This window comes from Pimephales promelas, chromosome 19, assembly GCF_988280905.1.
Source record: "Pimephales promelas chromosome 19, fPimPro1.hap1.1, whole genome shotgun sequence".
Taxonomy (NCBI): Eukaryota; Metazoa; Chordata; class Actinopteri; order Cypriniformes; family Leuciscidae; genus Pimephales; species Pimephales promelas.
In genome coordinates this window covers 10,259,956-10,278,147 of record NC_142787.1, presented here as the reverse complement: position 1 = coordinate 10,278,147, position 18,192 = coordinate 10,259,956, and the positions used below count along the sequence as shown (strand labels likewise).

The 18,192-nt window shown below is 41.0% G+C and overlaps 1 protein-coding gene and 1 long non-coding RNA gene across 4 annotated transcripts in view; one reads left to right on the top strand and one right to left on the bottom strand.

Annotated features, from left to right (window-relative positions):
• Positions 1-18,192, bottom strand: part of LOC120460949 (liver-expressed antimicrobial peptide 2) — a 30,163-nt gene that overhangs the window by 2,547 nt on the left and 9,424 nt on the right. The window contains exon 1 of one of the 3 annotated variants that reach the window (XM_039649002.2): positions 957-1,120. The exons of the other annotated variants lie outside the window; for them this stretch is intronic. Coding sequence (XP_039504936.1) covers positions 957-1,016 — 60 coding nt within the window. The 5' untranslated portion in view covers positions 1,017-1,120. Of the gene's footprint in view, positions 1-956; positions 1,121-18,192 lie in introns of those variants that run through there. 3 annotated transcript variants of the gene reach the window in all.
• LOC120460951 (uncharacterized) lies at positions 1,038-4,926 on the top strand. Its single transcript, XR_016147724.1, has 3 exons — positions 1,038-1,147; positions 4,646-4,690; positions 4,751-4,926. It is a non-coding gene; the product is annotated as an uncharacterized LOC120460951 (long non-coding RNA).

The window sequence follows — 18,192 nt, the reverse complement described above, 5'->3', positions numbered from 1 at the left end:
CTGGAGGAAACATTCACGTGCAGATCACGAAAGGATCTGGTTACGTTTGCAACTAACATCTCGACTGTTATGTTTTATCACGGATGTGAAGAGCATTTGAGTAATTTGAGTAATTGTTCCATTATAAAGAACCTTTTGTGGATTGAAAAGGTTGTTAAGGTTCTTAATGAAAACCATCGATGCCCATAAATAACTTTTATAATCAGCAGTAAAACATTTAAATTTGATGCATTTATTATCAGCAGGTCAAATGTTGCAAACTTAAAACCAACAACAGAGAAATAAATGAATGACAGTAAAAATATAACGGTTGAAATGAATATCAGTCTATCCCTAGTAGCTACGATTGACTATTGACTAGTTTGGTATTTAATAATATTTTAGAAATTTGTTTGATTTAATTGTATACAAAAATAAAATTTGAATTACACTAATACAATTATAAAATATAAGCATTCCAAATGATAAAACTATGAAAAGTAAGTTTCAAAGAAGTTGACATAAACAACTCTTTAACTTTACAAAAACAATTCTTGTCATTGTCTAAATTCATCACAGTTTGGTAAAAAAAAACATTTTCAGCGTTTAATTGAAGCTCGTCACAAATTAAGGCTTTAAACTAACGTGATAAAAGTAAATTACCGTAAGTACGGAATTCTTAAAGGGACACGCTGATGAAAAAAATATGAGATGGGAGGAAAAATGATACTGCCATTTCAATGATATTTCAAATTAGATTTTTTTCCTCCAATAATTCCATTTTTTTTTTCAACCATCATTGAAAATTGACATCGCAAAGCACTGAAATATGTTTTTTCCCGCCAATTATAAAACATTATATCATCATGTCCCTTTGGGGGCTCCGTAGCGTTACATTCTTTGCCCAAAAAATGCAAATTTTAAAGGGTGCCTTTATAATTTCTGATATTCCCACAGTTGCCAGTGAAGCGCTGTACCTGCAAGGCCACGAGAGAGATCAGCAGAAAGACGAGCAGGCGCTGATTTGCCGGGATCATGTTCAAAGGTTTCCAGTGAGACCGGGATTGAGCCGAACGCTGTTTATATCAACGGCTGATAACAGTATCAGAGATCAATGATCAGCGGACACTTTAACCACAGAAATGAGGGCGACTCCACGTCTACAAGGGTAACGGGACCTTTCATCAAACCAAAACTAAGTGAGGTGGTAGAGCAGATTAAAATATGAGCCCTGCTGAGATCAGACTAATAAATATGAAAGAACACAAGAATGTCAGGAAACTCAGTCATATTATATTTCCTGATGTATATTTCCTTGTGTTCATTCATGTGTTGTTTTCCTGGTCAATGTCCAAGCTCTTCCCAGAGGACTCCTAATCCCACATTTACAGGAACACACACATATAATGTAAGTCTGGAATGATGCTGTGATGAAAATGCAACATAATTTAAACCTTCTTTGTCCTGGGATGCTAATAATAGCCTATATAATAACATTAAAGTTTTGTAAAGTAATTAATATGGCAGTTTATTTGATAACACATTAATAAGCTTGTTAATATTATGAACTAACAATGAAACATTTTTATTAATCAAATTTTAAGTTCAACATTTACTAATACATTATTCAAATCAAATGTTGTATCTGTTAATATTATTTAATGGACCTGAGCTGACATTACTGATTGGACCTTATATTAAATTTCATATTCAATTTTTTCTTTTTCTTTTTTCATCATTAGAAATATAAATTTAGCTCAAACTTTTATCATATGTCTTATTAGGCAAGGCAAGGCAAGTTTATTTATATAGCACATTTCATACACAGTGACAATTCAAAGTGCTTTAAGAAATTAAAATAATCAAAAGTAATCAGAATAATTAAAACAGAATAATTAAAAAATCATAATAATAAAAATAAAATACAGTAAATAATTAAAACAATTTAAAATAAAAAATAAAATGAAGTACAGTAACAGTCGGACGAACAGTGGCACAGTGCTCATTCAGTAAATGCACAGCTAAACAGATGTGTTTTGAGTCTGGATTTGAATGTGACTACTGTAGGAGCACACCTGATCTCCTCTGGAAGCTGGTTCCAGCTGCGGCTGGCATAATAGCTAAAAGCAGACTCTCCATGCTTAGAGTGAACCCTCGGTATTTCTAGCTGATGTGATTCTAATGATCTGAGCGATCTGTTGGGTTTATATTCAGTGGGCATATCTGCAATATATTGAGGTCCTAACCTATTAAATGATTTATATACCAGTAATAATACTTTAAAATCAATCCTAAATGTAACTGGCAGCCAGTGTACAGACCTGAGGACTGGTGTGATGTGTTCATATTTTCTGGTCCTGCTCAGAATCCTGGCAGCAGCGTTCTGTATGAGCTGCAACTGTCTTATAGTCTTTTTAGGAAGGCCAGTGAGGAGGCCATTACAGTAATCCACCCAGCTGGTGATGAAAGCATGCACAAGTTTCTTTAAGTCTTGACTGGAAACAAAGCATCTAATTCTTGCAACTTTTATTAGAGTCATACATTATACTTATAAATTATATTAAAGCATGTTAATTTCAACATTTACTTATACATTGTTAAAATCAAAAGTTGTATCTGTTAATATTATTTAATTGACTTGAGCTGGTATGAACTAACAAACAGTTTTTGTTTTTATTAACTGACATTATGACATTAACATAACAAATATTAATAGATACTGTAACCAATGTGTTTCTCTTTGTTAGTTTAAAGGTAGTAACGAATGGGACCTTATTGTAAAATTTATATTGGATTAATTTTCAGTATTTAAGAAGTCTTTCAAAGTGATTAAATGTTTTTTAGCCCATACTTTTCTCATATATGTCTTATCACAATAGAGTATACATAGAATAATTTAAAGTACAGAAAGGGAAATGATGCCTAAAAAAGTTTCACTTTCTTTTACTCCATCATAATGAAAGACATAAACAAGAGCTAATAACAAGTCACAACTAGCATTGACGTGTTTGTGTTGCTAATGTTTGAGCGTTTGCTTCACCTGTCCAGCAGAGGGCAGTGTTACTCCAGCTCATCCACTGCCCTCTTCATCCCTCATGATGATGTATTGTTTACACATAATGACAAATCTGCATCACTGTGGTTTTGCTTTAATCATCTGTCTTTACGTTTAACAGATTCTGACCGAGACAAGTCGAACTGCTGCGGTTTATTTAACATCTAAGGAACTGCATGTTTTATATATCATAACATCATAACGAGAAGATTATAAATGTGTGCTTGGGACAATCAAGCTCTCAAAAATGATATAAAGTTTGGATTTATATTTATCTATGTTCCTACCATTAAAATCCATCTCCAAAGCGCACCTTTATAATGTTCTTGTTATGTTGTTATGTAGCCGATATGACAGATTGTGCTGCACATGTTGTACTTTACTGTATTTATCACCTATTTTTGAAGTGATTTCAATCATATTTCAAGCAATTCAAAATCATCATGTTGAACAGTGCGCATCTGAAGTGTCTCAGCTGAGGGAAATAATACATTATTTATTAGCTTTAATATATCGGGCAAATTTTCTCATTGGGCTTATAATAATAACATTATAACTAAACATATTTGGTATCATTGAAAATTAAATATAAAGTGGGTCATTGAATGTCAGAATCAAAGACACTGGTAAATAAAGTGAGATTAAATGCATAAAGTATACTTGTGTTATTTAATTTTTTAGATATAATCATCTGTCTTTACGTTTAACAGATTCTGACCGAGACAAGTCGAACTGCTGCGGTTTATTTAACATCTAAGGAACTGCATGTTTTCACATAAATGAACCATTGTCCTATATATATATATATATATATATATAATAATAAAAATTAGGGATGCACGATATATCGACCACCAAATCAGTATCGGCTGATATATGTTTTTTTTTATGTTATCGTTATTGGTCTGACAAGAAAATGTCTCGGATATATTAAAGCTGATAAATAATGGATAATTTCCTTCGGCTGAGAGACTTCTGATGCATGATGGTTTTGAATTTCTTGAAATGTTATTGAGATCACTTCAAAAAAGAAAAATACAGTGCAACATGTTCAGCGCAATCTGTCATATCGGCTACATAACATCATAACGAGAAGATTATAAATGTGTGCTTGGGACAATCAAGCTCTCAAAAATGATATAAAGTTTGGATTTATATTTATCTATGTTCCTACCATTAAAATCCATCTCCAAAGCGCACCTTTATAATGTTCTTGTTATGTTGTTATGTAGCCGATATGACAGATTGTGCTGCACATGTTGTACTTTACTGTATTTATCACCTATTTTTGAAGTGATTTCAATCATATTTCAAGCAATTCAAAATCATCATGTTGAACAGTGCGCATCTGAAGTGTCTCAGCTGAGGGAAATAATACATTATTTATTAGCTTTAATATATCGGGCAAATTTTCTCATTGGGCTTATAATAATAACATTATAACTAAACATATTTGGTATCATTGAAAATTAAATATAAAGTGGGTCATTGAATGTCAGAATCAAAGACACTGGTAAATAAAGTGAGATTAAATGCATAAAGTATACTTGTGTTATTTAATTTTTTCACGTTAATCTGAGTTTGCATTTAATTTTTATTCACTTGCTCCAGATTCCTCTGATCATGGGGAAAGCAGAGCTGTCAGTCAACACATGGGTAACTTTATTGTAAATGTAACTTTGTGCTGTCATTAATGATGTACTGTCTGTAATTTAGATGCTGCTGATCCAGACACACCCTTCACTGCGAGTTCAGAGCTATTATGGGCTGCGTGGAGGTCGTGGGTAACCATGGTAACGCGTTTCCTGGTGCTCTGGACTGTTTTGACTCTGATAACCTGTGAAGAGGAAGTTCTCAGTTCGGCTGCATCACATGATCTCAGAAAGTTCAGGTAAAGGGTAACTGTGTCATGTGTGTGTGTGTGTGTGTGTGTAGATGGTAAACCTCATTTTTTAAAACTGCACGAACCTTCCCACCGAAGAGAAACACTAAGATTAATCCTGTCAGATTTATTTATAATGCACTTTTTACATTACAGTTTCAAAGCAGCTTTACTAAAATTATGATGTTGATATTTGTAATATCTTAATGTCTTTATAATATCTGACAGTATCAGTGTACTGTACACTGTAGAAGTAGTATATATATATATATATGCTTTACATGAGTATACTGTATGTACACAGAAAAAGTTGGACATATGCTACAATATATCCGACTTTTTATTGCTTATTATATAGTTAATAAGTTGTCGATTCAACCGTTAAGGAGTTAAGATATGCTATATAGTGTGTAATGCTTAACGTGAGTGTATCCAGGTAAGGTTGGATATACTTAGTGTTCGATATCAATTAATTTGTTATTAATTCATTATCTGGTAATGATAATTGTGAAACCTGTGAGGTTTTGTTCAATTGGAAATATAATGAATGTCCCTTTTTGTTCTTCCAGGAACATTAATAGAATTTTTGTAATTTTTTCTGGTCTTTATTAATCTTCTCAAAACGTTCAAACAAAAAACATTATCTATACATCATTCATGGAGCGTTTAATTATTTTTAATAATGTTTTTTTTTAAATGTTACTTGTTTCAGAACTTTTAGAGATACATTAAAAAATGAAGTTTTCAAAGCTTTTTTTTTTTCCAAAGTTTTCAAAGAACATTAGCAAAACAGTGTTAGAACTAGTTTAAAAGAGATCAGAATAAACCGTGAGCTCATGTTTAGCGTTTTTCTGTCTTTACTATAGCACTATATATATATATACTGTATATACATCTTTGTCTTTACATACTAACTTGGCGTTCCCATCATTGTTTCCCCGAATACCGGGAAGCGCTTCCCAAAATCAACCCCCAGAAATGCTGGACCCCTCAGAAGCCCTAGTGTGTGTGTTTATGTGTTTAGTGTCTGGCATTGTAAGGAAAATAGACACTCCTGTCCTGGAAAACTCCTCACTGCTTTAGAAAGACGGGTTAGTCCTATAAATGACGCGAACACATGGGCCCCTGTTTGTTTCATGTATCTCATCTGGGCCCCTAAACGTCTATTGTTGTTTCACGGTCATGTGCAAATCAAATAGAAAGCAAACACAATGGAGGGTCTGATCTAGAGGCCCGATCCTCTTAAACTTCCTTTGCTATTAACAGGGATATTTCTGCTGATTTAATCAAACTCTGAGCGTGACTTCAGAAACTCATTGAGTCAAATTAAGTGCCGAATCTGCCAAATACAGTGAATGATTGACAGGAGTGGGTGGAGGGGAGGACATTAGTGTTTACACTGTAAATATAGTCACATGTGTTTTGACTTCTGATCAAAGCACTTTTAATATGTAAAAAAACGATATTATTTAAAAAATATTAGAACGATTTCTGAAGGATCATGTGACACTGGTGACTGGAGTAATGATGCTAATAATTCAGCTTTGATTACAGGAATGAATTACACTTCACATAGAAAACTGCTGTTTTAAATTTTAATAATATTTCATATTTTTACTGTGTTTTTGATCAAACAAAAAAGCAGCCTTGATGACCAGAAGAGACTCTTTCAAAAACATGAATATCTTTACAATTTCAAACTTTTCTTATAGAATCTATGTATACGTTACAGTAATCAAAATGAGATATTTTGCATTACTTTATTATTATTTTAATTTGTAATATTTTTACATATTTTATTTACATTTAAAATATATATTTTTATACAATTTTTATTCTTCGTATAAATTATAATGAGTTTATATTAAATAATACTAATAAATATATTCATATTTGAATTAATTAGAAATAATTTAAAGTATTTATATATCTTGGTTATATCTGTTGCCTTTAATTTTTGCTGAAGTTATACAAATCAGAGAATTTCATACTAAAGAAAAATTTTATACTGTTTATTCTGTAATAACGCGATATATGAGTATTTAAATGTGTGCTTGTACATATTTATTTATATTAGTGCTGGCCAATGATTAATCACATCCAAAATAAAAGTATGTGTGTGTATATATATTTATATATATATAGACTGAAGAGCGGGTTGTTTGTAGTTCCCGGGAACGAGAGCTCATTGTTGTGGGACCCCCTCCTGCGCCAGTAATCAGACTCGACTGTATAGGACCTTAGTGAGGCCCCTCGTCACTCACAGGACCTGCGACATTCCTGATCGTCCCCTTGACGACAGCGCTGGACTGCTTGAACAAAAGATGTCTGAATCTTCCACACACAGTGAACAGAATACAAACAGCATCCACAGCATTGAAGCTCCGTGAAGAAGATAATGAGCATTTAGATCCTCCTCCTCATGTAAATCTGGTGTGTAAGGATTCTTAACTCGCTGTTATTAATGGAAACACTTAGCATACACTGTAAAAAGAAGATTATTGAAGTGTGTTTTACAAGAAAACATAATTTCAGTTTACTTTTCATATAAATTGTCATGGTAATCCTGAAATATCTTGATGTTTCCCCAGTAGGAGGCGTCAGATGGCTGAAACCTGATGATCAGATAGAGTCGAGTGTGATTATGGGCTGTATGCAGGTCAGAGGTAACCACGGTAATAGTTTCCTGCTGTTCTGGAATGTTTGACTCTTAATCACCTGTAAAAGAGGAAGTGCTTCGTTCTTCTGGACGCTGGGTCACATGACCCCGGAGAATTCAGGTGAAAGTGCAAACACAGGGCTTGGCCTCTGAGCTGCCCGCTCTTTACACGCATGACTTCTGACTCACTCTATCGAAATCTGACCTTAATTGACTTAATTGTATATCATGTCGCAATGAAAAACTAAATCCTAATGATCCTAAAACAGGATCTGTTAACAGGAAAATTAAAAATGAGAAAGCAATTATTAAAAAGTTCAGTAATATTCAGAGTTTTGCAATGCAAATATTCGCAACAGTATATTTCTTAAACCTATTTTCTGCCAAAAACACTGTAAAAACAATCTTAGCTAAAATCTATAATTCTGAGGGCAAACAAATCGATTGTGCTGCATCCTGAGTGGGCCACAAGTTGAAGATGCATGTGTTCTTAGCCATATTAATGGTTTCTTTACTGTCAAATGGACAGTTAAATGCTGATCTGACCACTGCTTCCCTGTACAATGTGCTCATTTTAGATGCTTTTGAATTATTGGTTCTGGATGTGTTTTCCTGTAGGGATATTCATTGGCCCCCTGTACATTACAGCAAGGTATCTGGTGCGTCGAGATTTTTCTCTAAAATGTTAATCCTATTTCTTCACATAAATGCTAGAAGTCTTGTTCCCAAATTAGATATATTTAAAACTTGGTTCATGATCTCTAAACCATGATTCTAAACCTAGATGTTGTAGTAGTGTCTGAAACTTAGTTAAAACTAAAGCTGTTGCTGTTCGATTTTTGAGACATAAGTGTTCATTGAATCGATTGTAAAACCGATTTTCCATGTCTGCAGTGAAGTCGTTTCCATTTTCAACACCAAATATAGGCAAATCCACGGACACCTAACAGGCATTAGGACTAACGTAAAGAGGGCGCTTGAGAGACACACAAGTCAGCAATATTTATGATGATTTATTGGCGTGAAGTTTCTTTCACAATAACAAACAGGAGCACAAAATTAAGGGATTGAGATCAACTTCCTCCAATTCGCTAAATGCGGGTAAAAATGAACTTTGGCGGGCAACGCTGATCACGAGCCAATCTGGCGTGTTTCTATGTTTACTCACTTTTTGCTGGGGAAGTTCGTGTGAGCCAAATCTGCGTGGATTTAGAGAAAATACACAACTCGTGAGATCATGATATATTAAATACAACAAATTGAGCAGAATCTGCGCATTTCTGGCTTACTTGAACACACACGTCACTACGCAACAAATAATGGCATGCTTGTTCACTTGCATTGAAGTAAAAGCAAATATTTAAAAAAAAAAACATTTGGTCAACAGAAAAGACATTGTTATTTTCCAACATCCTACATTTTGCGTTTTCGAAACTTGTGTTGCTTGGTCCGATCGATTGTGCGATCGATTTTCGAACGTAAAGTGACAGCCCTAGTTAAAACCTTCTGTCTTAAGCAATTATAACTTCTAGCAGTGGAAATAAGAATCGCAAATGTTCCACTTATTTTCATCAGTTGCTATAAGCCCCCTTCTGCCATTAATGATAGCATCACTAGTCTGTCAGAGGCTTAATCATTCATCTGAATTGATCTTGCCAGGTGACTTGAACTGGGATTGGATGACCTAGAAGTCTGAGAACATAACGCGGGTTTGTGATTCTTTAAATCTAACACAGCTTCTAAATTGTGTTACCAGGATAAATCCTTTACAGCCAGGTAAATACAATCATTGATGTTATTTTAACAAATGCAGAACATGAATATGTTGCTGTTGGTGATTTTTCAAACAATATAAGTGATCATTGTACCATTGCATGTGTTACTGAACGTACACATCGCCGCCGACTTGAGCTTCCAAAGCTACTGGAAGTCATTCATTTTCAATGGAAGCTGGCTTTTCTCTTCTCTCCGCTGCAAGGAGCGTCAAATCCACCGTTTTAGGCGTTTTGAGGGACCAGAGCGTCAATCATAAAGTTGAAAGTAGCTATGACGCAGTTCAGCTGCAAAAACGCCAGCAACCGATCAGATATAGACTTCCTTCGCGTGGACTAATTGTGGAGAAACATACGATGTAAAGTTTCATTCCTACCAAAACAGTAGTTCAGAGAAAATGGAGGAGAAGCTCATCATCGCCATTGCTGGGTAGGGCTGTCGCGGTTATGGAATTTCCCTTGCGGTAATGTTGAGTGTCTCAATAGCGCGATATGCGGTATTACCGCCATTTATTTATTTATTTAATTTATAAGTATTTGTTGCTATATAAATAAAGTTTACGATGTGGACAAAAACGAGGTCATTTAACCAATAACCGAAACTAAACAGCGTCTATATGCGCATTGAAAGCATGATTGAAAGGCTTTCACTCAGCGCGCATATTGTTATGACAACGGACTTTGAACCGTTCATTCAACGAACACGTTCAAAGAAGCTGATTCGTTAAAAGAGATGTAATGAAACAAGATATTAATTATTTTTAACTTTGAGTTCCACTTTTCAAGGCTCAGCTGATCAGCAATGCGTCGCATGGGTAACGCGGAAGCTGATGCTTCACTTATTAGAGACCAATATGGCATTGATTCAATGCGTGACTCTGTGATAATATTTTCTGCGGCTTCCTCGCGCTGTAGGATGCTGACCAGCGCTGCTGCTGACGCGCATTTGTGGAAAATACCCGTGACGTGAAGCTTAAAATGATGATACGACAAATATTTCGCTTTTCTTTGACACGGCAACCTTTTCACGACTTCAAAAACAGACGCAGGTAATCGCACGCGCTCTGCAGATCTCACTTAGTCACTGTCTGTGTGAAGCCTCTGTAGGCTACACATCACCAAGATAAACAGTCTTGTTGTTATCATTATGAACTTGTTTAACATTCAATACACATGCATGAAGTTCGAAACAAGAAGAAGCCTTATAAAAAAAAAACGTGAATATCGCGGTTGCTGCGGTTACGTGCAGTCCTCTGCGGTTGACTTGTCAGAAGCGCGGTACTGCAATATTGCGGTTATCGCGACAGCCCTATTGCTGGGTTTCCTATCATTTATGATATGACATTGTTTGCATATTAGGGCCAGTTACAAAAGAGCGAGGCATGGGATAAAATATCTGAGGTAGTTGGTGTCCGAGTCCGGTGTCTTCTCTACAAATTCAATACAGCAGCAACAAACACAACAACTAATGTATTGCTTGTTTTTTTCTGTTTACATTTCATGTTGTTACACTTCTCTTCTCCCATGATCCAAAGTGTCAACAAGCTTCCCGTACTTTTGGACAAGCGTCCTCGACAGGGGGCCCAGAGCTTCTTTTCAGCTCAAGTCGGCGGCGGTGTGTAAGCACAGTAAGGAGTACAAAATTACCCAAATCTGAAGGTCAGACTGTTCTTGTCAGAGCCGGGACTAGAACTCGGGTCTCTGGTGTGGTAGTCAGACTCTTAACCCCTGAGCCACTGGAGATGGTGAACCCAACAGTGATGAAGATTTAGATTTTATCTTAGATCTCTAGATTTTTGTGGTCAATGAGTACTTGGAATGGGTGTTTGGCCCCCTCAAGCCAATGTCGGTGTGAAAGGAATGCACACAGCCGAAGTCTGTTATCCTCCCCTCTCTGGGAAAGCACTGCTCCAACACCCACATCTGAAGCATCCACCTCCACAATGAAGAGTTTGTCTGGGTCTGGGAGAGTGAGGATGGGAGCTGAAGTAAAGCGGCATTTGAGTTCATTAAAGGCCAGCTCAGCTTCAGAACTCCAGCAAAATACAACATTATTCCCTTTAGTGAGAGCAGAAAGGGGAGCCACCAAAGAGTTGAATTTCAAAATTAAATTTGCGGTAAAAGTTGGCAAAGCCAAGAAACCGCTGCACCTCCTTCACAGACCCAGGAGTGGGCCAATCCGTGACTGCTTGGACCTTCAGAGGATCCATTTGTATATGGCCGGGCTTAATGATGAATCCCAGAAATCGCACTTGGGTCACATGGAATTCACATTTTTCAGGTTTAACATAAAGGTGATTATCGAGGAGGCATCTGAGAACCTTCCTAGCATGCTCCGTGTGTTCATTTAGGGAACTTGAAAAAATTACAATATCATCCAGGTAGACAAATACAAACTGATTGAGCATATCTCGAAGGCCATCATTTTTTCAGAGCCTGGAAAACTGCAGGAGCATTGGTGAGGCCAAATGGCATAACTAAGTACTCGTAGTGCCCGGTGGGAGTGTTGAATGCGGTCTTCCACTCATCCCCTTGTCTAATGCGCACAAGATGGTAAGCATTGCGCAAGTCGAGTTTGGTGAATATGGAAGCTCCCTGCAGTAGCTCAAAAGCTGTGGCCATATGCGGCAATGGGTAACGGTTCCGGATAGTGATTTTATTGAGGCCTCGATAATCGATGCAGGGTCAAAGGCACCCATCCTTTTTACCCACAAAGAAAAAAACAGCACCAGCAGGAGAAGTGGTCCGACGGATAATTCCTGTAGCGAGGGATTCCTCAATATTCCTCAATGTAATTGTCCATAGCTGCATGCTCGGGAGAAGACAAGGAGAAGATATGGCCTCTGGTGGGAAAGGTACCTGGAAGCAGGTCAATGGCACAGTCATAAGGCACGTGTGGTGGTAAGGATGTGGCTATCTTCTTACTGAAAACTGCCTTGAGGTGGTGGTACTGAGTGGGGACTTGAGATAGATCTAGGGATTCTTGAGTCTCGAGAGTAGGGTCAGGGGAATTTGGGGTCCAACAGGTGACAGAGCAAGTGGGACCCCAACTGAGGATAGCGCCAGTGGACCAGTCAAGATGGGGGTTATGGTGAAGAAGCCAGGGGTGGTCGAGAATCACAGGGAACTCTGGAGACTGTATCAGATGAAAATAGAGCTACTCCTGGTGTTGACCGATAGAGAGGTGGAGAGGAATGGTAAGAAGGGTTACCTTCTCGGGGCCCAGAGGTCTTCCATCCAGTGCGGTAACTGTAAGAGGGGTTTTGAGTGAGTCAGAGGGGATCTGGAGACTCCTAGCAAGAGATAAGTCCATAAAGTTCCCGGCTGCACCTGAATCCACCAAGGCTTTAAGTTGATGCTTCTGATTTCCCCAAGAAAGTGTGATGGGGAGAATCAATCCTGGATTGGAAGGTGGGGCTATGCGAGTAATTCCCGTTACAGTCCTTCCTTGCCTGTACGGGAACAAGCATTTCCCGAGAGCTCTGGGCAGGAAGATCGGAAATGTCCAGGCAGTCCACAATATAGGCAACACCGCTCCCTCATGCGGCGGTCACGTTCTGATGGGGAGATCCGAGTACCACCCAATTGCATCGGTTCAGGGAATCCTTGGGATGGAGGTGACTTCTCTGTGGGAACTAAACTGACTGGAGGTGTGAAGACAAACTGGCGACTCAAACTCCTCTCCCTCAGACGATTATCCAGTCGAATCGCCTGGTCAATAAGGGTCTCAAGGTCACGGGTAGACTCTCGTGTTGCAAGGTCATCTTTGAGAGCCTCAGAAAGACCGTTCTGGAAACACACCATGAGAGACTCATCATTCCAACCACTCCCGGCTGCAATAGTGCGAAATTGGATGGCATACTCTGCAGCAGTGCGACTACCTTGCTGGAGGGAGAGCGGTTGTTTAGATGCTTCACGGCCACTGATGGGATGATCAAAGACCCGTTTGAATTCCTCTTCAAATGCAGAATATCTTGAGCAGAAGGGACTCTTGGCGTTCCAGACAGCTGTTGCCCAGGAGAGGGCCTTACCCGAAAGAAGGGTGATGACATATGCAATCTTAGCCCTGTCTGAAGGGAAGGACGATGGCTGCAGCTCAAATGTAAGGGAACACTGAGTGAGGAATCCACAACATGCACTGGCGTCTCCCGATAATCGTTGTGGTGGAGGTAGGCGAGGTTCTGCAAGGGGAACTGAAGGTCCAGAAGGTATAGGTGGAGGCACAGGAGCAGTACCAGGGGTAGAGGGCAGCCGATCAAAGATCTGACAGACAGAGTTCATGACATCTGAAAGTAACTCTGAATGCTTAACCATCAATGCTTCCTGTTGGACTAGTGCTGCTTCATGACGTTGGACTGAGGTCTCATGCTGAGCCACAGTAGTGAAGAGTTCTTGTGCACTGGGCGTCTCTGGGTTCATCTTGGCTTGGTGTTTCTGTCAGAGCCGGGACTAGAACTCGGGTCTCTGGTGTGGTAGTCAGACTCTTAACCCCTGAGCCACTGGAGATGGTGAACCGAACAGTGAGACGCACTCAGAAGTAGATGAGATGAAGAAATAGTTTTAATTCAAATAACAGAAATCCACAGCTGAAGCAAAAATCATCAAAAGTAATCCTCAAAAACAAAATCAGCCCAATGGGGTTTTTCACAAAGAATATTCAAAAAATGTTCCCACAGGTATAAACTCCAGAGGAGAAAGTCCACAAAAAATAAAACAGAGCAGGGAACAATCCAATAGGCAAGAAAAATTAAATGTCTCCATATTAGACGGCACTTACTTGAGCTACCGACTTTAGCACAACTAAACACCAAGCAAAGAGGCTATGAGACAGAGTGACTTAAATACACTCATCTGAATGACACACATGTGAACCTAATGCCACTAATTACAAATTAAATAAGCAGGGCACGATAGCAACATGAGGACATCTAGAGGCTAAAACATGTTATAACAACTAAAACACTGACAGTTCTCAGACGTCGTTTCAGGCATTTCTCAAAGGAAGCTTTCCTTCAAGATTTATCCAGAGTGAAATGGTTTCAAATAGAATTGACTGCTACCATTGAGGATGCTGTAGTTATTTTCAGCAACACTTCTTAAAGCTTCCAAATATACATAACCTTAATTACAGTAGGAAGTTCAGGATAAAAAAAACAGAAACAATCCTTGGTTTTCGAAAGACATAGCTGACCTAATTCATGCCAAAAATAATCAAGGGTCTATAGCTACAAAAACACCAGATGTACTACCGCTTTTGCGCCATCTTCAGGCGTATTTGTTTTGCAAAGTGCACATAAAACCATGGCGAGGTATGTACGAACGGGACGCACCGAGAGGAAAGCGCGGACTGTCTGTCGCGGGAACTGAAAATGGCAAAATGCTCTTTTCGTGTTATGCATATGCATTGATTGGATGGTCAAGGGGAAAGTGGGAGTGTCCCATAAAGAGATGGGAGGGAAAGCGTAAACTACTTCTAATTAGGTATTCCATGTTATGTACAGAAAAAGCCGGTGAAAGCGCACCTCTATTTTGCACTGAAAATTATTTTGTGCCTCTTAAAAGGAGGTTTTTGCCACAAGAATCAAATTTTTTTCAGTTGAGTGAAAACAAAATCAGTAACGTAGACTAACCATGTTCCGTACACTTTTAGCCTATCACCTCACGTCAGCGACCACTCCTCTGTTTCTGAGAGCAAAACTAGCATGTTTGTGTGATCATTCTCTGGGGGAATGTCCATTGATTGGTCCACACTTTGATTGATGTCTTTTGGACCAATCGTTTTTGAGAAAAGTGGGGAAAACTACCTCCTCAACCTGTGTACGGAAGATGATAAGCATTACGTAAGGCTTATAATGGTATTCCGTACAGAGCACTTAACTTGATTTCAACGGCGAAAATGGAAAATTAACTGATCAGCTGATCAATTTTAATGTTAAAATATTCAATTCATGTAACAATTTATGTTATTATTAACTTAATTGACCGTTTATGAATATAAACATCATCACTGCACTGCTGACAGACGTGCTGCCTTTTTTGCTGCCTGAGAGTGGCTCTAAACGGCCATCGGCTGCAATCTTTTAAAAATTCCCATTTCACAGCATTTAGTCAACAAAAGGGTAATATATTTAACGATTTGAGATAGCATAATATTAATTTAAAACATAAATTTAAAAAAAACATAAATTAAATTAAATTGAAATGTACATTTTCACTGTGTCACAGTCCTTCGTCTGCACCATCCTGTCTGCGTCTCCAGCACTACACTTCCCATGATCCTCTCGTCTGCACACCTGAACTCACTCCCTCATCAGCCTCCCGTTCAGCGTCCTGTTCATCTGTATCACCTGTCTTCACCTCATTAACCCTGATTCCTCTGTGTATTTAGTTTCCTCTGTTTCATTCTGTCCTTGTCGGTCAATGTTTGATGTTACCCTGTGTACCCTGTCTTCCTGCCTGTATTGGAATTAAAATAATTAATCTTCGTTTGAATTTTGGACTCTGCCTGTCCTTCTGCCTGCAACACACCGTGACAGATTGACCGACCCAAAAGTGGAAGTTGCAGCATGGGGATTCTCCTCACCCCAGCTCAAACTCTATTTAACGTATTCCAAGATGGACACCCAATTGAGGAGTATGTCGCCAGTTTCCTGGAACTCTCTGCTGGGGTAAGCTGGTCAGATGATGTCTTAAAAACTGTCTTTTGGCTAGGTTTGGATAATCATCTGTACCAGCAAGCCCCAGCAGCTGCGGTTCCAGGAACCCTCTCCTGTTACCTGGATCATGTGTTGTGGTTGAGTGGGTCAGTCCTCACCGTTGGTGAGGCTGAAGATACCAGCACCGCTCAACCACACACACCCACCATCTTCACCCCACCAGTCCTCACCGCCTTCCATCCGGAACCCTCCTCATCGCTGGTCCCGTCCAGCACCGTCCAGCCGGAGCCCGAGACCGTCCAGCCAGAGCCAGAGCCCGAGACCGTCCAGCCAGAGCCCGAGACCGTCCAGCCAGAGCCAGAGCCCGAGACCGTCCAGCCAGAGCCAGAGCCCGAGACCGTCCAGCCAGAGCCAGAGCCCGAGACCGTCCAGCCAGAGCCAGAGCCCGAGACCGTCCAGCCAGAGCCAGAGCTCGAGACCGTCCAGCCAGAGCCCGAGACCGTCCAGCCAGAGCCAGAGCCCGAGACCGTCCAGCCAGAGCCAGAGCCCGAGACCGTCCAGCCAGAGCCAGAGCCCGAGACCGTCCAGCCAGAGCCAGAGCCCGAGGCCGTCCAGCCAGAGCCCGAGGCCGTCCAGCCAGAGCCAGAGCCCGAGGCCGTCCAGCCAGAGCCCGAGACCGTCCAGCCAGAGCCCGAGACCGTCCAGCCAGAGCCAGAGCCCGAGACCGTCCAGCCAGAGCCAGAGCCCGAGACCGTCCAGCCAGAGCCAGAGCCCGAGACCGTCCAGCCAGAGCCCGAGGCCGTCCAGCCAGAGCCCAAGACCGTCCAGCCAGAGCCCGAGACCGTGATCCCACCCAGCCTCCCTCTCCCACCTCCTCCTATCCATCATGTTTTCACTGTCTCTCCACCACTGCTTGGCAGCCCCACTGCTTCCCCAGAGTGCTTCGAGGAGGTGGAATCGTCGTGGGTCTGCCGGCCACCAACTCCATCTGGGTCAGGGGATCCCCGGTCTCCTCCTCGAACCTCCTCGACCTGGACTCTGCCTCAGCCTTCCGGTCCATCACCTCCACCATGGCTCTTACCTCCCTCAACCCCGCCGTGGCCCCTCAGCCCACCAGCTCCTCCAGGCTTCCTCGTCCCCCCGGTTCCACCTTGGTCCTTCATCGACCCGCCCTCGCCCTGGGACTACCCTCCTCTGGCTTTGCCTCGTCAGTCCATCCTTCGGGCTCTGTTGGGCTCTTCTCTCCTTCGGCTCCACCTTGGTCCTCGGTCGCTCTGGCTCCGCCGCGGTCTTCAGGATCCCTGTCTTGGCCTCGGTCGCCGGCGCCATCAGTGTCACCATGTCCCTCCAGCCTTCCTGCATCGCCCTGTCTCGTCGGCTCTATGGTTTCACCCTGGTCTCCCCGGTCACCTGCTCCGCCTCCATCAGTCGGCTCCCTGGAGTCGTCTGTCCCGCCTCCTCCATGGCTCCTCCCTCCGTCGTCTCCACCAAGGACACCTGAGGGTCCATCCACTCCGCCCTGGTCTCGCCCTCAGCCTGCTCCGCCCTGGTCTCGCCCTCAGCCTGCTCAGCCCTGGCCACGCCCTCAGCCTGCTCCGCCCTGGCCACGCCCTCAGCCTGCTCAGCCCTGGCCACGCCCCGCCCAGCCCCGAGTTCGTCCCCCCTCCTTCCTCTGTTATGCGGCGTGAGGTCACGCCTCCCGGGAAGGGGGAGTTCTGTCACAGTCCTTCGTCTGCACCATCCTGTCTGCGTCTCCAGCACTACACTTCCCATGATTCTCTCGTCTGCACACCTGAACTCACTCCCTCATCAGCCTCCCGTTCAGCGTCCTGTTCATCTGTATCACCTGTCTTCACCTCATTAACCCTGATTCCTCTGTGTATTTAGTTTCCTCTGTTTCATTCTGTCCTTGTCGGTCAATGTTTGATGTTACCCTGTGTACCCTGTCTTCCTGCCTGTATTGGAATTAAAATAATTAATCTTCGTTTGAATTTTGGACTCTGCCTGTCCTTCTGCCTGCAACACACCGTGACACACTGCTCTAGTTGTCTCCCCACTCAAGCCGCTGACTGAAGTAAAGCTTGCCCACGGATTATTGTCAAGTGAAGTGGGTGTACCTGGCAAACTTATTGAAATATCACTGGAACAAACAGCTGGAGTGTCTCTGTTTTGATCGGGGATGAAAGAGG